This window comes from Trachurus japonicus, chromosome 24 (assembly GCF_045865225.1).
Source record: "Trachurus japonicus isolate A0001 chromosome 24, Traja_1.0".
In the NCBI taxonomy this organism is placed as follows: Eukaryota; Metazoa; Chordata; class Actinopteri; order Carangiformes; family Carangidae; genus Trachurus; species Trachurus japonicus.
The window spans coordinates 30,316,625-30,342,852 of record NC_140930.1 but is presented as its reverse complement, the minus strand read 5'-3'; the positions used below and the strand labels follow the sequence as shown (position 1 = coordinate 30,342,852).

Below are 26,228 nucleotides of genomic sequence, written 5' to 3'. Positions count from 1 at the left end.
CGCAAAATGACATGGTAGCAAAGGGAACACATGCTGTCAATTTCCAGTGACAGTTTGACAGTATGACATCTATAAGGTGTTATTGGAGTGGCACTCACGCAGGTGCGTGCCACTGGTGGATCCACCCAGTTCTGCAAAACAGTTTTGCTGTTCCTCAGTGTGACTTTATGAATCTATTGTCTTTGGTGCCACAGTAGGCTACGGTGACAGCTGTACCGTTTCCTACCTTATGTGAAATGATGAGTATTATACAACACAGCTCCACAGCTATTTGTATAATTCTGTCAAAACAACTACCCTGACTGTGTTATTGTCTCGTCATTGTTGTATTATGTGCATGTTTTAATGAAATACTGATATAAGCTTTCTGAAATGCTCATATGAATTGCCTTCTATTAGCAGTACATTGTCAGTGCCTTGTGTTTGCTGCAGAGTCATTGTTTTTTTCCACCAGATTTTTATCTGGATTTACAGTCAGATCTTAACACTATAAATATTTGCGTTTTTTCCCATCGAGATCCAAACACCCTTTAAAGTGATAAGTTTGTCAAAAATGTGCGATTGCACAAATGGAGCGAAGCCTGCGAGCTAGTTCAGGCAGCCATCTCGAGCTCCGCTGCATCACTCTCATGACATCATACACACACCCTCTCAATCTGGTTGTCTATTTTAGATGGGTGATTTACCCATCGTCCTCTTTGCGGTACCCTATATTCTGCCCCACCACCACCCCAGCATCCACATGTAGGCTCCGGGTTAAGATAGTCGCTCATCACTCCCATATTCTTTAATGAAATCCTATTCTCAGGGAGTGATGAAGTCGGAGCCTTGACACCAAACTCAAATGTATAATGAAGCTGCAATAAACATTTTAATTGTGAGTTGTCCGACTGAACTGTTAAAGTTATTCTTAGACCTGCTCATTTAACTGGATTGGCAGCAAAGTTTCCATGGCCCAAATGACCCTCCAGCAAGTTTGGCACAAATTGGTTTGGTACTGTACTTTTTGTCTATTTATGCTGAAAGACAAACAAACAAAAAGACACGGGTAAAAACATAATCTCCTTCCTTGAGGTAACTATGACATAAATGACACTTAACACCATGTAAGGGTGTTTTTATCTTTGAAATCCTAAGCCCTTCCTTAAAGCTATTGGTGCATGAATAGGAGAGCACAGAAATTGCAAGAGGTAACAATTTCCTCTGAAATGTACTCTTATCATAATGCTGTCTCATGCTGAAGTTGTTAAAACCTCTGTAATCTTGATTTTGAGTGTCCTGTAATCCCTACCGTCATGATTCCTGTCTCTTTCTGGCCTCTGTCCCTTCACCTCTCAATCTACACTTTGAACAGGCCACAACAAACATGGACCCCATGTTTTGTTTTGTTTTTTTTCCCGACTCATGAGTCACACTGACTGATCTTTAGTGCTCAAGTGCTGATGTAAAAAAAAGAAAAGAAAATGAAAGACAAGCTATTCTTTTAAGCTGTTTCATGAATAGAAGTGTGTCTGTGTTTTGTTTCATAACTCATTTCAGACAAACGTAGAAGCTCCCCGTCTGCTTATTCATTGACTGAGACAGAAAGTGGTCAGCCTGACACTGACATACAGTAGACTGTGTGTGATTAATTCTCCATTGTATTTTGGCAGCAAAGGCTTTTCATAAGACTGCCGTGCCCTGAGCAGTAGCGGTTACTTGTTGGACCGTTTTGAGCTTAAGACAAACAAGAAGGATATGACACACAACACCTTCATGATTCTTATTCATATTAAACCCCATGACCAACTCCTCTGAGGTAAGTAAAGGTATTTGTCACTGAAGTGAGCATGTACTGTTGCATAGTTCCCCCGTTAACACAGCTGGTGAAACATCATTTTAATGGGATGGATGAGTTTGTTTATATGAGTATACAGGTTAAATGAATAGAGCAGACAGCATTACATGTGTAGGGCTGACCCGATTATCATATTCAACAATCGATCACGGACTTCATGATCGATTTTCCATGGCAAGGAACGAAGCTTCGAAGCTTCGATTTTTTTGGGTCAGCCCTATACAGTACATGTCCTTTACTGGAATGCACAATATGCCTGTTTTACACAATCACGGTGTAAAGACAAAACAATTTGTGTCTCTCAGCCAACTTTTAGATGAAAATCTACAGTGAAATCCATCTCACAGACACACACACTCACACTACCTTACATATCGCCACTGTCTGCCAGGCATCAAGCATAACTTGCCAGACAGGTGTATGAGTCAGATAGTACTCCAGGAAGTGGATGTGTTTTCTTGTATGTGAACACAATAATTGGTTCTCATGTGTAGACGCGCAGTGTAATGATTGTGCCGTCCTGGAAGGAACTGTCTCTGAAACTGGAGGAAAATGAGAGGTAAATAAATTACAATTAGCATTTGACTCTTGTCTCGCGTATTACAGAGAATGTAAAGCAAAGCAAAGCCAATAGGGAAACAGACTGACTTTGGTATTTTATGTATAAAGACTACAGATGCTCGCATTTTCTACGAGGTAACATTTTATTCTGCATCTGTTTACTCAGTTTTAACAACAAATATGTCATGATAGTCTCCTGGGAAATGCTAAACTCTGTGTAATCTTGGTTAAAATTGAGAGTTGCCGAAATTGTTTTATTTTGAAAAGAAACACCTTTTCATGTGGGACGTACGAAGAAGACTCTATTTTAATGTCTTATCTTTTTTAACTTTATATAATATAAATAAGCTTTCAACTTAAAGGTAAACTCCATTCTTCACAATAACATTAACGTGAAGTGCTTTAATCTGCCAATAGCGCTAGCAGTGACAGAAAACCAGACTTTCTTCTCTTTTAGTTTTTATTGCTCTGATTTAGTCGAATTAAGATGAACTAGAAGTTTTCTTTGGTCTTCAGTAGTCAATGTCACTGTCAGAGATTTCACAGCAAAATCATCAACTAAATCATTTTTGATTTAGAACAGCAGTTCTTGCATGACCTTGCTCATAACAAGTAATAATCATTTGTGTTTGTATAGTACTTTCCAAAAACAGAATTTACAAAGGATTTCAAAAATGAAAATCAAGCCTACACATCATCTGTGTATTTTTTATTTTCCTAAACCAAACTATATAAACAAACAATTTCACAATTCTACCCATAATTGATACAAGGGCCTTTAAAGAGACCCAGAGAAGTTTTCTTTTGGTTAAAAAAAAAAGTCTCATATTAAAGGTATATTGTGTAAGAATTACTCCCATCTAGCGTTGCGGTTGTATATCGCAAGCAAGTCGTATTTTTCATGCTGCATTCATGTGAAATCAGTTAGATGGCAGACGGACAACAGCAGCTGCACGTAACAGCTTAAACAAGCCTTTTTGTAAACAAGTGGCCCGTCAGCACGAGGCAAAACAATACACGTGACAATATGTTGTCATGGCGATGTCGTATTGTTTACCTGACCCACGTTTTACCGGCTTTCTCTCCACTTCTGTGACTAAAATTACATCTGGTTTGTTACCGACTGCCGTTTTTCTGACTGCACCTGAATGCAGCATTCACGTGCAGTCCTCATAGTCCTCACTGCGTTACCGCGGTGACTTTTCACAGACGGCACCTCGACCTGAGCCGACAGCTCTGGTGTCTCCGCTGAGTTTCCGTGGTTTCCTACCGTCACGCTGCCACTGAACGTAAAAACATGGTGACATGACATGGCAGCCAGCACCGAGCTTACCCGCTCCATGTAGATATGAATGACATGAACGGCAAATTCAGAGCTGAAAGGAACACTTCAGTTTGTTGATGGGGGGATTACTGATTAATGAAAAACATACTTTTGAATCAAATAATCGATTTTCGTGAATAGATAACAGGAGAAGTTACACAATGTCCCTTTAATTTGGATGAATCTATATTACCCACACTTGTTAATGGGTCCAATTTCGATAAATATAAAGTTAGGTCTTTATAGTTTTTTTTAGTGGTCGAATCGCCAAGGATTTCCTAGTTTCGGTTTCCCGGATGCTGCCCGGCGGGTCATGGGAATAATGCCGCCAAATCGCTGTTTATGGTCGGAACTACGACGGTATCTTATCATCTTCAAACCTCCAACTTCCATTCTTGATTAAAGAAAACATTCTTGGCAAATGTTTTTCGCTTTTGTCCATCTTGCGCCGGTCCAAGAATTTCACCGAGGCTCATGGGAAATGTAGTGTGAAAACACTATGCTTTCCGAAACTCCTCGTTGTCCCTTTAAGGTCTGGTAAGCCTGCTGCAGATGTGCATGGGCAAGATGCTGAAGTAGTAGTAGTTTATTTGTCCCCGTAGGGAAATTGAGTTGCAGCAGATCACACTCTTGACATTTCATCTAAAACAAACAACACAGATAAAAACAGCACAGTACAACTTTCACACATAGATTAACACTCATCATTAACACTCATCATCAGTGAGTCACACTTGTTATGTTTATCTCAGCCTTAACCTGGTCAGACCAGCTGAGCAGGCTATGAGCTGACCAACACTAACAGTGACTATTGATTATTAATAAGGGATTTAATGGCCTGGGGCACAGAAGAAAATTTTGCTCTGTTTTTAGTAAGCAGAGGGGGGCGATATCGTTGCCCGGATGGAAGAGGGTTAAATGAGGTGGACTTAAAGAGAAACTGTAATCATCATATTTTTCTAAAGAGTTGGCTTGTAGTCCACAGTGTCTGAATCTTTGCCAACAGTATATTATACAGTGTTCTTTTTTCAGTATTGGTGCTGTGATGCTGTGTTTACACTCTAGTTTACTGTACTGTAATAGACGTACATGAAAATGGAGGTATAACTGAACTTCAAGATGTATGTGTACAAGACGAATGTAAGCTTAGTCTCAGTTTGTACAAAAAGATGTGCATGACACATGCTGTTATTGCAAATAATCATAATGGAACAACATGATGGTGAATGTAATGCAGAGAACGCTATAGGCAATGTGTGTGAGAATAGTGGTGTGTGTGCGAGAGTTTGAGGTGAACTTGACTGAACAGGAAATGGGCTGCACTGCTCTCAGAAGTCCTGGTTTCAGCCTAGTATGTATACAGTAGACTTAGTTACACCACTTTCACATTTCATATTTATTTAGTTGACACGTTTACAGTTAAGTATTTAACATCATTCTCAAGCAGTTTGATTCAGTTCTGTGTTGTATCATATTTATATATTTCCCTGTCTTTTAGCCACAAAGGAGTGCAGATCGTTTATTAAAGGGACTATGAAGAGTTTCGGAAAGCAAAGTGTTTTCACACTACATTTCCCATGAGCGCACAGTAAAATTCTTGGACCGGGCGCAAGACGGACAAAAGCGAAAGCATTTGCCAAGAATGTTTTCATTCATTTAGAACTAATGTCAGAGGTTTGAAGACAATCAGATAGTAGTTCCGACCATAAACAATGCCAACTAAAGCCCTTTGAGACAAACTGTTTGTAAAAACGGGCTATACATATCAAATTGCCTTGCCTTCATCACATGCCACAGATTTTAGAAAAACTGAATGCGGATACAGGTGACTTGGTTCAAGAACATCAGACATATACATCTGCCTTGTTTGTGTGCAGCAGCAGCTGCTACATCATGAGTGAAAATCGTAACATGTTGATATAAATAACTGATTGAAACCGTAAAGTGAGGGAAATTTAGTGGTGGCACTCAAAGCTCTTCTCTATAGTTATTTTTGAAGGAAGTGTTGCCTTCATTACAATAGTGGCAGTGAGAGAGGTGACGACTTACAGCAGTGGGTTCAGGCTTGGCTCAAATCCAGGCCTCTGTGGTTAGGACAAAAAGCTCCTAAGCAGGACTGAGCGGTTACTTACTACCCTCAGCCAAAACCCAAGCCCCACCCAATGGAACCCACCTGCAAACGTGCAGGATTTGTTTTCTCTGAGTGTTTTCCTGAAATCTGCTCTATTTTCATTAAATCACTCATTGGCTCACCAACCTGTTGTTACTAGAGCTTCAGAGGGAGGCCTGAGAGAGGAGATGTATGTAAAACTCTATGTGCAGTGACCTCTTTGCTCTACGCCACTACGCAATGAATGCTGCCTCCGCCCAAATGAGTGTCAAATAGAAGTGAAAAATATGAGCTGGAACTTGACTTGATCGATGACAGCCATTATGTGATGGCATAATTATGGGATGTCAACTTATAATTATGACACAGTAAGACATAATTATCACTGACAGAAGTTATGATCACAAGATATATCCTTTTTTTTTTAATGCAAAGCAACACTCACTTCACTTCATGCAACTTTCCAAACCAGAAACTATACAGCTGTCACATAAAGTTATCTCTTTACATGAACCCTTGATCACAACACGTGAATTACAGTGTACATACAAGCCGTGCAAACCATGGACGTACATGTATTATTCACTCCCACCCCTTCTCCATGAATGAATAAATTATAGAAATAACCTGCTTCCTCTAAAAAAATATATTTGTGATTTGTATATTTGATGTCATTTTCATGTAGCACTGCTACAGACAGTAAGAAACGTCCCATCAAAAAAATAATATAATTTTCTGAAACAATCTGTAAGCTTGAGACGTGGTGTAATATAAGTAAGGAAGGCGTAGATCATTTTCTCAAGAAGTGTGACTCAAATTGAATTATATAACTGAATCATAGTCAAAGCATTTCTGGATCAGGAACCCAGGAAGAGTTGTGTATAGTCTGTCTTACCTTTTAACTTCCATACACACATACAGAAATATGAGGAAAAAGAGGGAATGTCACATATTACACGGAGGTAATTTTTATACCAGTACCATTTGTCATAGTTTCTTCCTGTTCATTGTTTACAAGCTCTACCATTACCAGCCTACAGTCGGAGCCTTGTATTCACAGCACAGGCTTCTATCACTTAAAGGGATAGTTCAACATTTTGTCAAATTGTCCCATTGCCATAATCCCTATCGTTTTAGGAGTAGGTTTGTTACCTTTAATTGTCGGTGCAAGCTATTTTTAGAACGGCGGAGCAGGGCCGCTAGCTGCTCAGAGCTATGCTACGGAGGCTAATGGGATTTCTTGGTTTCCCTCATCAAACTCATCAAATACACAATCCAACAACTCCAAAATGCTCTGGTGGACAAGTTGTGACCTGCACATTCACCACACTATAAGATAATAACAGAACGTTACCAGACAGAGTTGTTTTCGAGGCAAATGCAGAGACTGCTTGCCGAAAAATTGCACTCGATGGGAACGTGCATCAGCGGTTTTGCATTAATTTACCTCTAAAACAACTTTGCCTTGTAACGTTCCATTATTTCACACACACGAATGTCCATTAACCACAAGGAATCATTTTAAGAATCAGGAAGCTACTAGTACACGTCTGTTTCCTGGTTTCTGTCTGTACGCGAACCCTGTGCACCTGTACAACGTGGTTTCAAGCTACTGTATCATCAAACATTTACACAATTTTTATCCATAAGTATATGTATGCATTTCTCCAGGTTGACTTAATGATAAGACATTTTGCATTGCATTGACTCTATTCTCTCTAGTTGGAATGGCATTACCAAAGACAGTGGGATGCACGATTGTTCTTCTGGCTCTTTTCTACAGTCTGGAGAGTGGGGGCTACAGACAGTCACTGACTGTATTATTTAAGGTAAGATTTAAAATGAACAATTATAAATAATTATAAATAATCAGTGCTGTAGCTCTTTATGTGACACTGCGATAAGTGTGTCAGAGGTTTGAAGTGTGATAAGTAAGTAAGTGTGATCCTGACCAAGAAGTATATGTATATATATAATATGACAAGAAAGTATTCGGTTTCCTAATTTAAAGGATGAAGTGGACACTGTCTTGTTGGATTACAACGCAGCTCTAGGTTCTATATTAACATTGTGAAAGTATCAACACATTCAGTCCACACACAGTTTTTATTCAGAGAATAAGACTTTAAACCAGCCGTTAGAACCTCCGTAACTACTGTATGTGCTGTCATGAAGCAGTTACCACCTCACCCAAGATTTGATCTCTCTGGAACTTGAACGCTTAATGATTCTACTGTATCAATGTTGTTCTATGAACTATAAACATTCATTGGGATTTTTTCTATTTGGTGTAACTGCTAACAGCTCATAGACAACTGATGCACATAACAAAAATCCCCAGCTGCTTTTTCGCAAGACATTGCAAGCCACAATGTTCTGGAACCAATCGTTTAATCAAGATTGTGATTGTGAAACAAGTACAGTGTGTCTGATTTAAGGTGTATTTGTTGTTGATCAATTAGTTTTGAACAAGGTGTTCACTTGAGCTAACTGGAAGGAAATTTATTTTTACAGGACTTGTTGGGAACAAACATTCATGCCAGAGAAAAGAGAGCGAGTGAGTCTCTTCTGTCTGCTGTTCATATATCATATCATACTGACATTTCCGTGTTCTCACAGTACCATGCAATGCCAACTTAGATGCTGAGTGTTTACGACTGTTTCATTATCTTCCCAGCTGCCTTGAATTCCACTGACTTTACGCTGGAAGCTGAAATAACCACCCATGACTTGGACCATTTCAGAAGTCTTTTGAGCAATCTCTCTTTTCCTTTACCAATCAACAGTTCTGTTGACCTTATCAACATTGAGGTCACAACAGGTACATAACACTTCCTTGTTGTTGCATGTTAGAATAAATTCAGCTCTGCTTGAGTTGACTCTTGCATCAAAGTTGCATCTTACCTGACAGTAAACGTGTCATTAAACCTCCTCATTCAGTGTGTTCATCATCAAATATCAGTGGATACCAGTGCAGATGTGAGGAGAACTATGCTTGGTCGTATAACACCTGCATTAACCATGTGGCCTGTGATGCCATCGTTGATGGCACATGTGGGTGCATTAATGCCCTTCCACCTGGCGAGTACTGCCAGCTGAATACTAGCTTTCCAGGTAAGCTAAGTTGATCCTTCATCCATTGGTGAAATATTATAATCAGTACCTAAGAGAATTGATGTTCCACAACCAAATTGCCCCACTTCAATCGCTGGGCAGATATGATACTGGTTCTACTGTTGTAACCACCCAACAATTTATTAAATGAGTAGAGAGCTTCTGAATACAAGACATGGAGTGTATTCATTTTTTTAAGAACCATAAACCACATTGGTGTAGTTTACATCTTCTCTCTGGAGCTCTACAAAGAACAGGTCAGTGAGCCAATCAGAAGAGAGGAGGCCGTGAGCCTCTCCTCTGGTTGTGATTGGCTCAATATGGGACATTTTAGCTGCGATGTCACTTTTCATACTCATTAAAATGTGAAGTTCATGACTAGTGTATTCATACAGTACATACAATTTTATGATACGATGTATTTCATACTTCACTACATTCTTCTCTTATTACTTGTAAATGTAAATGAAAATATATAGCACTTTTATAAAGAGTATTGTACTCAATGAGGACTTTTAATCCTCATTATGTTACATATAAGATGAGTCCATTTAGTTTATAAATGTGTGGCCCCATTTTGCCAGTAGGTGTTGCTTTGTGTGCATCAAATTATCTGTGTGTTGCTGGTTTACTGTACCGTTCCTGAAATTAGATATGTCAAGTGTTAGACACCTAGTTGTTACTCTGCTGAGTCATGAAACAAGAAGCCACTCATCACAAAAAATAAAATGCTTCCTCAATTTCTTTTGCATGAACTCAGTGACATTTTCATCAGACATACCTGAAGATACAAATCTGTCACACACACACACACACACACACACACACACATACACACACACACACAGTGGCTTTCTACGGGGTTTCCTTGTTTAGTTGATGCCTTTTGATTGAACAGATGTCGTGAATGCCTCCTCCCCTGTGACGCAAAGTTATTATTAAGCCTCTCTCAAGTTTCCTTTTCGGTAAATCGTGATGTTGTATCATTCATTGGTTTGGAAAGAGATACAGTAAATCAGTTTCCAAGCTCCTACAGCTTTCATGATAATGTTGATTTACAGAGTACATCAGCATGTATTTAAAGTTATGAAATGAATACCCAACGTGAAAAGTATTGATGAAAAAAATGGATTTAGCTTTGAATGGATAGAGCACAATTGATTCTTTGATTTGATTTGATTCTTTCTTTGTTATGTGAATTTAAAAAGTATCTGTACCAGAAATTAACCCCTTAAATCCCAGGGCATGCATTAGAAGTAACACAATCCACAGGCCAGTGGGTGTTAGTAAGAGGTTAAATGGTTTGAAAATACACATGTATGCCTCTAGGTTAATACAACGTACTGTATGCACAGTTAAGATGTGTATGCAAACAGAAAGGTTTGCAGGAACATTTGAGAGACAGTGTAGGTTGGCAACACTTTGATCAATGGGATCAATGTCAGTAGTGAAAAGTGTTGTACATGGCTCCATGAGATGTTGATAGACTTCTATGATGAAATTTTCTCCTGCTCTTCACCACAGAAGAACTGTTGATCATCGATGTAGTCCTCGCCTTGCGCAGCTCAGAAGACTCTTTCTTAGGACATCTGGAATCTCTGAGCTTTCCTCTTGCCATCTCAGACACTTTAAATGTAACAGGTGTAAATGTCACTACTGGTAAGAAATTTCTTGTGTCGAGTGATTAAAAATGATCTGACTGACTAAGCTCTTTTATCAACAATGTGTCATATTGATACGGTGACATGATGTTTTTGGAATTCTTTTAACAGCATGCTCTCCCAGCTTAAATGGAGTTCGGCAGTGTCAGTGTCAGCCGGACTATGCTTGGTCATGTGACAAGTGTGACATGTTTGGTTCATGCAGTAACACCACCACAGAACGATGTGACTGCATAAATGGACTTCCTGATGGACAGTTCTGTGAACCAATCACAAGTAAGCACTGATGTTTTATGGGCTAGTCCAATAAGAGTGATCTTATCAACAAAAAACAACACATACTGTATCTACTGTGTCTGTGAAGCTGTGCTACATGTGTTGACATAGACCTGATTAAAGTTATGTTTTATTATAGGTTCAATATCTTTTGATGAAGGTGTGATGTTTCTGAAAGAGAAAGGTGTTTTGACATTATTCAATCTCTAATGTTCCTCCCCAGGTGTCCCTCCATGTATGGCCTTGGACTTACCTGGTGGTAAGTGAAAAAATTAGATTCAGCTTGATTTAACAGTTTATTATTGTTTTGTTGACATGATTATCGTAGGTCAAGGTCAGTGTGTTTAGCACATGATATTCTGTCATGGCTGAAGGTGGCAACAGATCTCTGTTATACTACTACTAATAATACTAAAACACGAATGTAAATCAATGCATATTTTCAGAATACTATGCTCATTGAGACACAAAGCTAATGTTAATTATTGAGTTTCAATCTCTGTTAAAGGGATAGTTCACCCAAAATTGAAATTTCAGTTATCTGTGGTTTCTTGGTGTGTCTTTTTGTTACGAAGACAGTTGGTATCCATTTGCAACTGTTATATGGACATGCACTGCTACGCAGAGACCCCCTGAAATTTCAATTTTGGGTGAACTATCCCTTTAATATTAATTTGCAAACATTCTTACTCTGTGTTGCAGCTTTTCCCCAAGGTGGGGATCAGTTTTAGCAGTGGCGGCCTTAGACATCTGGGGGCCCGTTTCAATATTTCATATGAGGCCCTACCCTGTTAAACATAAAATTATTTGCCAGCTATGTTCCCATGTGTCGCTGATGCTTTAAACCCTGAAAGGACGCAGTAAACGCACTATCCATGCATCCCAGGTACGCACAACACATTAAGTGTTAAAATCACTATCAGGGCAAGAAACCAGAAGAAAAAAAGACATAAACAGGAATCTTAACACAATCAAAAACTACAGGCTTTAACAATATTCTGAATTTAAATTGGCAACAAAAGTAATGAGAGCAAAGTGCTCCGCGTTATTTCAGCACCACGGACAAGGAAGGGACGAGACAGACGTCTGGTGCTGATCCTGTCGGTGCTGCGGTGCTGGAGCAGCCACTGGAGGCAGACAGACAGCTGTCTCCTTCATTATTAAAATCTGTAAATAAGCTGCGAATAATATCACATTTTAGTTGTGCTCTTGCTGTGTTTAATTTCTCTGTTAAGTTAGGACGTACTCATAGATCGCCTGTTTGGAGGCATTTTAACCCGAAGAAAAAAAGAAAAGAGGAGGAAAGTGATTGACAGACGTCAATCATCAGGTTACGCAACTGGGCGCACGTCAGGAGGAAAGCAGGAAAAACAAAAGGACATTAGAAAAGGAATAATATTGGGAGAAGGAAAACGAGGGTCTATTGATAGTTTGCGGCCGTTTTCAAAGGTAAGCCTACGTTGTTATTGATATTTCCTGCCGTATTATTAATCAGGAGCGATTAGTAGGCTACAGTCGCGGTGTGGCATGATGCGCGCATCTGTGGTTGTAGAGCGGATCAGGGGTCGAGTGGGTGACCACACGGTGGACAGAGCTGTTTGTGTGTGTGGTGGATGTAGGCCTGTGTGTGTGTGTATGATAAGGTGAAACCTATGAATTATTGTGCTGTCTTTTACTTGGTGGCTGGCAGCTGGGGGCCCCCCTGGTGGCTGGGGCCCGTTTCAATTGAAACGGTTGAAACATAGGTAAGGCCGCCTATGAGTTTTAGCATCTCAATTCTTTGGTTCAGATAAATATTATGAATAATGTGTCATATGTAATCTTCATTAAATGGTATAGGCAATTTAAATTTAAGATATCATAGTCTAATCTAAAATCATCAGTAAATGAGAATAATGCAAAAACATGTGCAGCCATCCCCAGTCTTCTGAATGTTGTTTTGTATTAAGCTGATAGACCTTGTGATGGATTTTCTCCTGTTCCTCACCACAGAACGGGTGGTCTTGGATTTAGTCCTTGACTTGCGGATTCAAGAGTCCAACGTGCCATCAAATTTCATTGACAGGTTTCGGACCATTCTGGATTCTGTCGAGTTTCCACTTAACATCACTCTGTCTTTAAATGTAACGGATGTGAATTTCACCACAGGTAAGAAAGTGCTTGTGTCTCTATGTAAATGATGTGACTGACTAAGCTCTTTTATCAACAGTCTGGAGTTTTTACAGTGATTTGATGTTTTTGGAATTCCTTTTACAGCGTGCTCTCCCATCTTAAATGGAGTTCGGCAGTGTCGGTGTGAGCCGGACTATGCTTGGTCATGTGACAAGTGTGACATGTCTGGTTCATGCAGTAACACCACCACAGAACGATGTGACTGCATTAATGGACTTCCTGATGGACAGTTCTGTGAACCAATCACAAGTAAGCACTGATGTTTTATGGGCTAGTCCAATAAGAGTGATCTTATCAACAAAAAACAACACATACTGTATCTACTGTGTCTGTGAAGCTGTGCTACATGTGTTGACATAGACCTGATTAGAGTTATGTTTTATTATAAGTTTAATATCTATAGATGAAGATGTGATGTTTCTGAAGCAGAGAGGTGTGATGACATTATTCAATCTCTAATGTTTCTCCCCAGGTGTCCCTCTATGTCCACTACCAATTCCTGGTACGTGAAAGAGTTTGAATTAACACTTTGTCATTGTTTGGTTGTGTTGACTTCTATGTGAACTGATGCTAAATCTTACTGATTTCCAATGTATTTACAGTCACAACACCACCAACAAAAGAGCCGACAACACCAAGACCAACACCACCAACACCACCAACACCAGAGCCGACAACACCAACAACAGTGCCACCTACAAGTATTACACATAAAAAGTATAAAGTATCTGTGTATCCCATGAAAATTCCTCTTTGTGACTTTTTTGAACACCTCTTTCTGTTTTAGCGAGGACCTTTTCAAACACCATGGACATTCCCTTTGAGGAAGCATTTAATAACCAAAGCAATGAAGTTTATATATTCTTTAATGATACTGTAAGTCTCTACGTTTCCTCCATCAAAGTTATTAGGTTTTGTACAACCTATGACTTTAATCTGAGATTAGATTTCTCAGTGTACTACCACTCTACCCCTGCTGTCATTTTTTTGTGCTGTTCTTGTATTCTCACTATATTAATGTCTTCTTATCTGATCCTAAATTAGTTAAAGAATTAATAATAAGCATGTCATCTCACAGATTCACAAGCAAAGTGTGGCGCACATCACAGGCATAAAGTCAGCAGGGTCACTCAAGTTCAGGTAGGTCAGGTTTGATTCCAATTTTATTTTTCTGCTGAAAGTTTGGATATTTTTATGTTTTGAAACAATACATTTGTTTTATGTATAATATATTACCGTGGCGTGGCAGTATAATTAATATTTGAGTTTAACATTCAAATGTAGTATTTTAATCTTATGAGACACAACACTAATATTTTAACAGTATAGAAGCAACACTAGAAATCATTAACTTTATTTTTAGGTCTGTTGCAGCGTGCTGTCAGCCAGTCTGGCGTTTTGAACTGAACTGAAATATCTCAATAGTTCTTTTGTAAACTATTTAGGAAATTTGGATACTACTTGGATATTAATTTTAAATCAGCTGTGACTAGTACTAACTGTTGTGAGCTTTAACTTTTCAATTAATGCCATCTTGTTGTCAGGACACAGGATTTTTGTGTATGACCAACCTGCACCAGCATCAGTCGTGTTTTGTATTAGTGCTAATTAGCAAATGTGTACAGACGTTATGGTGATTGTGTTGAATGTGGTTAACATTTAGCTCAAAGCACACTATACTGCCTTCAGGGCCACAGTTCATACTGTACTGTAAAAAAGCTGCTATGTATTGGTATAAGTGGCCTTGGCTGAGGTGACCTTATAACCTTATAACAATTAGGAAAAATAAGAATATAATGATAAGTAGGCAGAAAAAGAGGGACACTTCTCATGTGAAGGAATATTGTAAAATTATGAAAATATTATTATCATTATTGCTTTTTTTTATTATGATCTAATTTTGAATTAATAACTGATTGTAATTGTCAATGCAAATCTTCATGCGATGAAGCTGTGTTATTCGGTTGCTTATTGTTTGAAAATTCAGTATTATTAAGCAGAGGGATGGTTAACTGTGTGGATGTCAGAATCGTGGCTATTGCTGTACTTTAAAACAGTTCAATTTTTTACGGTTGAAAAGAAAAGAAAAGAAAAAGCTTTTAATATCAGTTATAGGATAAAATTAATTTGTATCACAGTCCTACATGTGCAAATGTTTGTCTCACTTTGGCCTTGTGTTGCTTTCTTAATTACGTCAGGCAGATGTTAGAAGCGTTTAATTCTTGACAGCTGCTGTGATGAAAGAACAACAAAGCACAGCATTTTTTTCCCCTGCCTACTTCACACCGATTAAACTGAGTTTGAAATTGGACTACTTTCCATGTGGTAAAACATAACAGTGTTGAAAACTTTTGGTTGAGAAGCGCTTTCCCGAGCAGGTTTGAATATCATTCTGGGATTTGGTTCTGTATTACAGGAGTGGGAGCACCATTGCTGAATACACTCTTACAGCACCTGATTTTAAATCAACTGAAGTCAACGCCTTTGAATCTGGTGTATTTTCAGCAGTGTCAGGAACATACCCTACGATATATGACAGTAAGTCACTTTTAAACATTTATTGATATAACAGACATGGAGTTAATTGTGGCTTTATTTGTCATGTCAGGGTTATGTGATTGCTGTTTACAGATGATTTTATGACAATTGTCTGACCTTTGTGTCCATTTTTAAAAGGTGATGAACCCTTTAGAGTTGAACAACTTTTTGTGGGGCAAACCATGAATCTCACTTGTGGCCCTCCTCCAAGGACACTCAACTTTAATGACAACTGGAAAGCAAACTGGACACGTGACGGCAATGAGATAGTTGAAAATAGTGAACACATTTTTTCAAGAGGGGAAGAGGCAAATTTAACTGTGAGACCATTCTTTTTCACTGACAATGGTAAGAAATGATTTGTATCTTTGTTTGTGTTTGTGCAAGTATTTGTCATACAGTGTAAAACTGACACTCTCACCATCTGTTGTTTAGTCTGGCTTCATGTTAGGCCTGTACCATGAAAATTTTGAGTTTTCTCAGTAAGATAGTAAAGAGTCAAGAAAGAAATTGCAACAAAAATTGCACTTTGCAATTTTCATGCACGGCGCAAGCCCACCTCCGCCCCTCCCAATGGCGCAAGTGGCAAAGAGGGAGGAGAGAAGGCGTTGAGTGGGCCGAGTCAAAATGTCACCAATCAAATGGGCTCCTCTCCTCGTCTTTAAATGCGCCGCGGGCGAGGCGCAGTGCAAGTTTCATTTCACCATGGAAGAAGGAGACAGCAGTGTTAGACGGCCAAATGTTTCCCAGGAGGAAACTGATGTTCTGGTCTGGGAGGTCCAAGCTGGCAGTGTCCGAATATATGGTCACGCGAACAGACCTCCACGGGCTGATGATGCAAAAGTAGTCTGGGAGGAGATTACTGATATGACATACCGAGAACCGTTGCCCAGTAAAAAAAAACATGTGGAACAAAGACCCTTTTCCCAATAATAAAGATTTTTTTTAAAATTAAATAAGTCTATATTTTAAGCTTGTTTGTAGCGGAAGCTCCCAGTGTCTCAGTTCACTGCTCTGCCTGTGACACCGGCGGAGCCGTGACAATAAGTAAATAAAATAAAGTGGATCAATACTTTGATGGATAGTGTCAACACAGCAGCGACATCCAGGGCTGCTTTTTAGTCCCAGTCCGTCCCTGGTTTCATCTGTGTTAATTCAGTCAGGTCGAGTTTCCATTACTGTACCCATGCCGACAGCCTTTGATCTGTCATCAGATGCGACGGGACAATGATATAGATATAAATGTAGTATGTGCTGATTCAGATAGTTACATTAAATAGTATTTTTTGTGATTATTTCCTATTGCATTTAATTTGCCTGACATTCTGGAAACCTGCCTGTGAGGTTTTGGTGCCAGCTGCGCTTTGCCTGAAAGTAGACCAGGTTGGAGCTGACGGTCTTTCTGTGCGACTTTGCCGCAGCCTTTTGGCACGAAATTGTCACTGCGCCAAGCTGAATCCGTCAACACCTCCGTAGTCAGGACATCATGACTGTCAGAGTGAGAACAGGTGTTTACAAGGGCAGGGACAGTCAGGTGACTGGACTGAAGGGAAAAAAGGCGGGTATGGCAGGTCCAGAGTAGAGAACATTACACTGATGACGTTGTGTTGTTGTTGCCTAGATGGAGCTGTATCCCCTATTGTTATGTGAGTTTGACAACACTGGCCTTACACTGATTTGATCACTTAATTTCAGGAATTTATGAATGCAGGCTGACGGATAATAACAAGATTTTCAGAAAGAGATCAAATGGACCACTCTCTGCAAGATCAAGACCCTTGATCCAAGTGAGCCCAATAAGAAATAAGGTCAAATGTGAGGATGGAAAGGAAGTGAACCTGAGGTGCTTTGTCAATGAACAATACACTGTTCGGTTTCCTGACATACCTAATGCAGGTAAGCCTGAAACACCAAAAAGAAAAAGGAATTAATGTATATATAATTACAGTTCTCAGACAGCTATAATGCATTATTTGTCAAGAGTAAATATGTGTACTGCATTTCTGTACATTTAAGAGTTGTTGTTTTGTTTGTTTTTTCTGTGTGCCTTCGATAATAAGGCACAGGTAGAATAATCAACCATCAGTTTCCACTTAATGACTGTGCAAACAGGAACGTGACAGTTGCTTGTGAAGTGGTGGAAGACACTGAGGTCAATGCAGAAATAACACTGGAGTTATCCACAGATGGTAAGTGTGAAGCCAGACATTACATAGCATAGCAACATAAAATATACAGTAAGTACCCAAGTCAAGATTTCTTAAGGTTTTTTATCTCCTAAAAAAGAGGCTGGTTGCCAACAAGAGGCTACATGAGAGTACAGAATGAAAGAAAAGTAATGTAGGCCTATACTCCAGTTCACCTACACTGCCTCATATTTAAACTTGCAAACTATTACTGACTTTTGGTGAAGTGAAGTGAAGTGAAATTAACATACATTTTGGAAATATAGCAATTGAAGTCTCGTGATGGTGATGCTTGTTTACAGTGCTAACATTAGCTTTATATGAAAAAGTGATATTCATGAGTGAGGAAACTTTTGTTTATTACAAAGTTCATGCAAAAAATATATCATGTGTGTGTTTCCGTAACAGTTACATCATGATATTTGTTGTTTTCTGATGTACTGATGTCAAAACTCACTTCTCTCTAGATTTTGTATGTGTTGATGATGACGGTCCCTTTGGTGCTGGGAATGTCGATGACAATGCTACAGCTCCCTGTGAACCAGACGAGGTGGGAGAAAAGATAGCAGTTTGTAGGCAGAATGGCGCGTGGGAAGAGACAGAAGACAATTGTGTCCTTCGGGTAATTCAGGAGCTGTTTAACCAATCTCAGGTGACCCAAGCAATGTGTTTACTCTTCTGCCCATATTTCTCTCCAGTCTGTTGTTAATTCAGTAATAAACAGGGACATTTCAGCCCATTTTTACAAATGGTTTGTCTCAAAGGGTTTAACACATAGTATAACAACATCCTTAGCCTTTAAAGGAGAATTCCGGTCATTTCTGACCCCTAAATCATTGTCCTGATGGTCACCCAGTGTTGGGGGGAGCAAAAAAACACAACTAAAATTGATGCAGCCACCATGGCTACCCGGCGCTAGGGATAGCGACAACGCTAACGTATGGAGGCAATTCTTCCAACCACAACAAACACTCAGAAAACAATCAAATATCTATGGTACATGACTGGAATCCTTATGAGACGCCGAGCGCAGAGCGCCTGCTCTCCCCGCCACAGAAACAAGCACTTCTTTCTTGTTGTGATGATTTCTTTACAAAAATAAACGGTGGAGCAGTGCAGTGGTAATGTCCAAAATATCTACGACCGTTTATTTTTGTAAAGAAATCTTCACAACAAGGAAAAAGTGTTTGTTTCTGTAGCGGGGAGAGCAGGCGCTCTGCGATCGGATAGTAATGTCTTTCCAGGATGTTTCAGAGTTATCTGAGGTGAGTGATAACATGAAAAAACACAAAGTTTATACTGTTTATATGGTACACTATATGAGTTCAGTGGTGTCTCTAAGGATTCCAGTCATGTACCAGAGATATTTGATTGTTTTTTGAGTGTTTGTTGTGGTTGAAAGAATTGCCCCCATATGTTAACACCGGGTAGCCATGGTATAACTCCGGTTTGCCTTTGTTGCGTTTTTTGCTCCTCCCAACACTGGGTGACCATCAGGACAAGGATTTCGGGGTCAAAAATGACTGGAATTCTCCTCCTAGGACACCCCTATTATGCATTAACATTAATTAGCCACCAAGAGGAAAGTGAGGGTATTTTCCTTAAAATACTTTAACATCAAGGGGAACATGAATAATGGGCCTTTGAAGTTCAGCTGCTACTGTTATCATCCATACAGTTGAGTTTATACTTAGCTTCACTTCTCTGAATTTGAGTTGGTCATACCCACATACCTTGCACTGTTGGCATTTGCCTGGGCAATAGAGCACAATTTCAGAAAAATAGAGTACCACAAATGTAACCAGGGTTGTGAAATGAACCAGTGAGTGGGGGAAAAATCTGGCACATTAATCATTTTTGATTCTTTCTTTGAAATCCCACAGTTTTTAAATCCCCTGACACTGCCATTATTTGTGGATCAACTCAGCAATGTCACTGCAAACGCCACGAGTAGAGTGGTGTCATCTGCTGCCAACATTAATGCCATTGTTGTAATACTCAGCAATGTGGCGAACGCAACATCAGAATTCAGTATCGAAGTAGATCAAACTATAATGGAGGTGTGTGGGTTAGCCTTTCCTACAGTAAATACAGTAATACAGTGTATGCTAAGTTTCACATCATCTAATATCTACTTCCCTTTCAATTTAGGATATCCTTTTAACTGCAGGCATCCTCACCATAGATCTGGCAAGGACTTCATGGGACACTCTTAACACCAGAGCCACTACAAACAACTCGAGGACAAGCACTAACATCCCTGAGGCTGACAGTGCCAGCTCCTCATTTTTGCAGTCTATTGAGAATATAACAAGCAGGCTGAACAATAACTCGTTTACCATTGACACAGATTTTATTCTCTTGAACAAAACTACATTCACAGACACTTTCAATGAGGACTTTAATTCTTCAGTGGAGATAGACATACCAGAGGCTAGCGGAGAGAACGAGTCAATCACAGTCATAACATTTTCCTCCATGGATAATGTACTCCCAGCCAGAGACGAAGTCAATTCATCGTCCAATGTCATCAACGGGAGAGTCGTACTTGTCCAGTCCAGCACCAGCATCACTAATATTTCCTTTACATTCGATGTTATAAATGACACACTAAGGAACCCCCAGTGTGTTTTCTGGAACTTCAGCCTCTTCAATGGTCTTGGAGGTTGGGATAGTGAGGGCTGCGTGTTGATCAACAACAACCAAACTGTCACTTGCAACTGCAACCATCTGACATCTTTCTCGATCCTCATGTCACCTTTCAGTCCAGATTTCGCAGCATTAGCTTTTATAACCTACATTGGAATTAGCATATCCTTGGCTTCCTTGGTTATATGTCTTATCATTGAAGGTGTCATATGGAGAAAAATACGAAAGAACAACACATCATACTTGCGTCATGTTTCCATTGTGAACATCGCTGTCTCACTCCTGATTGCAGATATCTGGTTTATCATTGGAGCATTCATCACAGATGAAACTGGAGACAACACATCAGCGTGCTCTACGGCTGCCTTTTTCATCCACTTTTTCTACCTATCCCTGTTTTTCTGGATGTTGGCTTCTGCCCTGCTATTGCTCTACCGCACAATTAGTGTCTTCGACGGGGGTTTGTCCAAAAAGGCTATGTTAGCCATCGGATTCACCATAGGCTATGGGCTACCACTGATTATCGCAATCATAACCATAGCTGTAACTGCACCCAGAAAACAGTACATTCAAGAAAGCGGGATCTGCTGGCTCAGATGGAATGATTCCAAAGCACTGCTTGCATTCGTTATCCCTGCACTGGTGATAGTAGTGATAAACCTGTTCATCCTGATTGTGGTGCTGTATAAAATGTTGAGGAGAAGGATAGTGACAGAAGCTGCACAGACCGATGAGAAGCACGCACTACTGGTTGTTGCACGGAGTTTGGCTGTCCTCACGCCAATTTTTGGACTAACTTGGGCTCTTGGAATTGGAACTATGATTGACCCACACAACGAAGCTGCCCATGTCTCATTTGCCTTCTTCAATTCACTGCAGGTACACATAGTTGCTCATAAATTATTACTGTTATTCTGTGTATTCTGATTAGTGGTGTATCTTTTACCATTGGAGGCCTCTAAGCTGGAGCTACTCTGTTTGTCTTTATAAAGGGTTTCTTCATATTGGTGTTTGGAACGTTGTTGGACAAAAAGGTATGTATGACTCATTGATCAAAAAACAATTCACATTTTGTAATTTCTAATGCTGTATATGAATATATCGATATGTTTATTATACCGGTATCCTATTAAAATCATCAGGAAGACAGACAATATATTTTCTGAGACAATAATTATGACACAAATTATTGGACACAAAGGTCTCACTGAACAAGGACACACTCAGTCATTTAACACAGGGACACACCTGAGCTAATTTGGATATATTGTGATATGTACTACTGAAAGATTAAAATATGATTCAATGGATTTATTGACTCTAAATATGACAAGGCCATTTACTTGTTTGATATTTACGGCAGTGTGCTAATTTTTGAAAATTAAATTTCCAGGTCCGGTCAGAATTAGCTATAAAGTCACAAATATCCAGTGGTGCAACAAGGGTAAGAACAGTTTTCTTTTTTATAGAAGCTTATTAGTCATTATTAGTCACTCAAGCAATTGTGATTAATCAATTCAATATTTTTTAGAGCACCAGTGGTGGAACGTCATCATCCAGTGGACTGGGTCTTTTGCGGAACTTCAGAAGAGGAAGAGGTATAGAAACAATTCAGAAAGAAATATTGATTTACAAAAATAAAATGCTTGTCCATTGGTTTTATGGTTCTGTGAGCTATGCTAGCAGTCTACCTTGGTTAGTCTGTTGGTGAAATTCTGGAGTAAACCTTTATCTTTTTTCTGCTGTAAAAATTGATTTGACGACATGTCATAGAAACTATCAGAGTATCTTTATTTTTATGATTTAGTGACATTTCTTTTTCTTTTTTCCACTATCACCTTGCCAGAAATGTCCTGTTTTCACGTATATCGTAAAAGAATGAGGGTGTTTCCTCTGCAGCGCTCTCACCATATGACATAGACATACAGACAAACTGTTCGTCTAATCACCTCAACTATTTTTTTGAGACTAGCTGCCTTCTCCAAACAGTTCCCCACCTTTTCCATGTTAGGTTAATGATTCACATAAACCAGTCATATTGAGACATTGTTAAAGAATTCAGTCATTCAGCTGTTTGGCTTTAATAGTCATAATCTAATGTTCATACAACCAAATTTAACTTTTTCAAATTTGACTTTGTTCAAAGTCAAGCTATGTACAGTAGCAGATAATGTGGTACTTAGTCTATTGTTATAATTGTGATTAACTGAAGTAATGTTTTGTTTATTTAGTTTGGTTTAGTTCATTAGTTTATTATGTCGAAGACAATCCCAATTAATCAACTGTATCAATAACAGTAAAAAGGGCAGCTTTAGCCAACATGGCTAATTTCCTGCTGTAGTCCCCGGCCAGATGACAATAGGCACCCTAAAAAACTAAACAAAAAACAAGAACAATATAGTACAGCACACTTATTAAAAAGAGAGCGTTAGGACAGCTGGGAGACAAGAGAGAGAGAACAGTGAAACATCAGTACAATCATGCAGAGACAACACATTCTATAAAAACATACAAAAGCAGCACATAAAATATAATCACACATCAGTACATCACAGGCAGCATCCATGATCATGACGCAAATAACACACAGCCATCTTAGTGTGTGCAGGTGTAATTGTCGGCAAGCCATGTTTTTAACTTGGCTGTAAAAGTGGAGTATGTACTGTATGTGTATCTTTGATATGGGTGGGAAGTGTTTATTAATTATTACATAATTTAATTACGTATTGCTTTAACAGAGAATGATAACTGACCAAATGTACTTCTTTTTGAGTGGGACTGATAAGTCACCACATGTGGAGCTTCTAGTGATCTGAACAGTGCTCCGTTGGTTTATGAGTGAGTTCAGTGGAGGGGGGGCTAAACCATGTAGGATAAAGACCAGGGGCCTCATTTATCAAAGAGGGTGTAAAACTGCTACTAAATATTTGCGTACGGCGAAAAGACGAAAATGGCGTACACCCGAAATATTTACACCTTTTTCAGATCAATCAAACTGTGCATACGCACAACTCTCCGCAATAAATCACACCGGACCCAAGAATGGTGCACACGTGAACACACCTCTTACTCCGCCCCCGGAACGCCTATATACAACTATATATGGTCAGCACGTGCATATTTAATTAGCCATGTGCTCTCTGTGGCGCAGCAACTTTTGTGACAACAAAGTGACAACGGAGACAACGGGCGGAGGACGGGGGAAAGAAGCGGAACTTCTCCGCTTCTCCGAAAGCAGATACACGGGCAATAAATCAGTCAGAAAAATGACGATAAAAACAAAAACCTCCCAAATCTCAACAAAAGGGAGCAGAAAGAAGAAGAATCTTATGTAATCTGCCCCTTTATCCCAGAAAATCTTTTTTTTTTTTACCTAGATGTTAAAACAATGTAGGAAGCAGGACGATAGTTACCATTATTTTGCATGCCTTTCCACTACACAGTTACAGCTCTACTGGACTCGGTTTGGGTCATTTCCCATTCACAGTTCCTCCTCAGGCTGCGTTGTCTCGCTCTTTATTCTCTCCTCTCGTCAGCTCCAAACACACGTGCACCTCGTTAACTCAGGTGACAGAATAATAACAGTCTAGGCTGCAGATCAGTTTGCGCTGCTGCCGATGTGTTTTTAAACTTGGATGGTTTGATCCTTGTCGGACGTCACATATAGCCTAATCAAAAAAGCAAAATCCTCAATCCGCTCTGTTGTCATATTAATTAACATATGTACTCCGCTCCTCTCTCCCTCTCACACTACAGTTTTCTGACTCAGCAACGGTGTCGCCAATTCCTCCTGTTCCTCAAAAAAGGCGTACGCCAGGGTCAAAATGGGTGTAAATGTCCGCACTTTTCCCCGTCAGGTTTTGGCTTGATAGATCCCACATTTGGCGGAGAAAAGTGCGTACGCACAAAACGAGGGGAAAATGGCGTAAAAAAAGGTGTATCCACAATGATAAATGAGGCCCCAGACAGATGTTCCTATATTTTATGACATCTTCCCAACTCAGAAGCTTGTGTTTGTGTAGGATGGTACAGTGATGTGAGCTGCTCGGTTTCTGGTCCAAGACTTCAAGAGTTTGCTTGTACAGGGTTTCCAATGTTGAGCCATTGGTCTGTCCCCAGCTTGTGAGGCAGTATGTTAGATGCAACTTGACCATGGCATTCACATATAATTTGGCGCCATTGTGTTCCTCATATGTTTAAAATTTGGGTAACACTTTATTTTAAGGGGTCCTTGTTCCTATGTATCTACCTAATTAATTACAGTGTAATTACCTATGTAACCGTATGTAATAACATGTACTTACATTGTATATACATAGTGTATTTTGGTGTACTTACAGGTCCTTGTTACACTTGTAATAAGAAATGCTTGTGCAAAGAGAGAGGCCACTTTGGCATTTCTTATTACAAGTGTAACAAGGACCTGTAAGTACACCAAAATACACTATGTATTTACAATGTAAGTACATGTTATTACATACGGTTACATAGGTAATTACACTGTAATTAATTAGGTAGATACACAGGAACAAGGACCCCTTAAAATAAAGTGTTACCAAACTCTTTGACTCTTTTTATGTGCTTTTTGAACGTTAGATTGGGAGATTTGTTATATCTGGTCCTAATTGTTGAGAAACCACAACAAACAGCAGCTCAACCAAAAACAGCTGCTTGTCCCACTCTGCCCATTCTGTGTTAGCATGCTGACCTTGGATTTAGCTCAAAGCACTACTGTGAAAAAGCACAACCTCGCTTTATGTCCTTCATATTGCCTTAAACTGACTGGTGTTGTTTTATTGCTTTTTTTCAGATGGTTACAATGTGTCATCTAATGACTCCGGCTTGGCTCATTCCTTCAGCAACACCTGATGACCTTTGTAGACTGTTTGACTGTTTGATTTTGGAAGTTGTTTGTTATTTACAATATCTGATGTCTTGATGAAAAATGAATACAGTTTTAAAACTATTGCACTATTGCAGACTATTAATTCTATCTGTAAAACATTGTGTTTGTTTATTTGTGTGTGGGTGTGTGACTAAGTGACTGAGTGACTGAATGAGAGCGAGATGAATACAGGTGCTCTTCATTCTGTGGGGGCCTAAGTCACTTTATACAGTCACATTATTAGGACTTGTTATAATAATAATAATGTAAAATATTTAACTTTTAAGGTGAAGACATGTTTTAAGTTTAGGGTAAGATTATGCTTGGTGTGTGTGTGTGTGTGTGTGTGTGTGTGTGTGTGTGTGTGTGTGTGTGTGTGTGTGTGTGTGTGTGTGTGTGTGTGTGTGTGTGTGTGTGTGTGTGTGTGTGTGTGTGTGTGTGTGTGTGTGTGTGTGTGTGCGTGCGTGTGTGCGTGTGTGTGTGTGTGTCCAGCAACAAAGTAGATGCAAAACAGTCTTTGCTTTGGTTTGCCAATCAAATCAGTTAGACAAGGCGAGGCTATCTCACACACATCAGTAAACTTGTTTATTCAAGGGTTGGCATCACAATGACAAATTGTCTTGGACAGGACTATCAGTCAAATATAATTCCAAATAAGGTAAAGGTATCACTAGGACTTATTCAGAGAAAATTTAGAAATACATTTTTAACTTTTCTCATCCAAGCAGTAAGAAATCAATGTATTACCTTTCCAAAGAAGGGATGTCACGATTATAGATTTACTTGGTTATTGTCAGAGAAATAATCACAGTGTTACGATTATCACAGTTATTATGCTTTTATCAATTTCACAGCACTATTATGTGTAAAATCAAATATAGTCAAAATATAATTATAGTATATTTTTTTTATCAT

The 26,228-nt window shown here is 39.2% G+C and overlaps 1 protein-coding gene across 1 annotated transcript; it reads left to right on the top strand.

Moving 5' to 3' along the window:
* Positions 1-1,780: 1,780 nt before the first annotated feature.
* adgrf7 (adhesion G protein-coupled receptor F7) lies at positions 1,781-25,998 on the top strand. Its single transcript, XM_085771740.1, has 23 exons — positions 1,781-1,798; positions 2,332-2,396; positions 4,255-4,259; positions 8,510-8,653; positions 8,773-8,946; positions 10,471-10,605; positions 10,719-10,883; positions 11,107-11,142; positions 12,876-13,031; positions 13,140-13,304; positions 13,843-13,931; positions 14,134-14,195; positions 15,472-15,593; positions 15,732-15,941; positions 17,289-17,489; positions 17,654-17,782; positions 18,247-18,431; positions 19,663-19,839; positions 19,931-21,307; positions 21,421-21,462; positions 21,822-21,872; positions 21,960-22,026; positions 25,239-25,998. Exons 1-23 carry the CDS (start codon positions 1,781-1,783, stop codon positions 25,295-25,297), a joined length of 3,834 nt encoding a protein of 1,277 aa, XP_085627866.1. The 3' UTR covers positions 25,298-25,998.
* Positions 25,999-26,228: the final 230 nt, after the last annotated feature.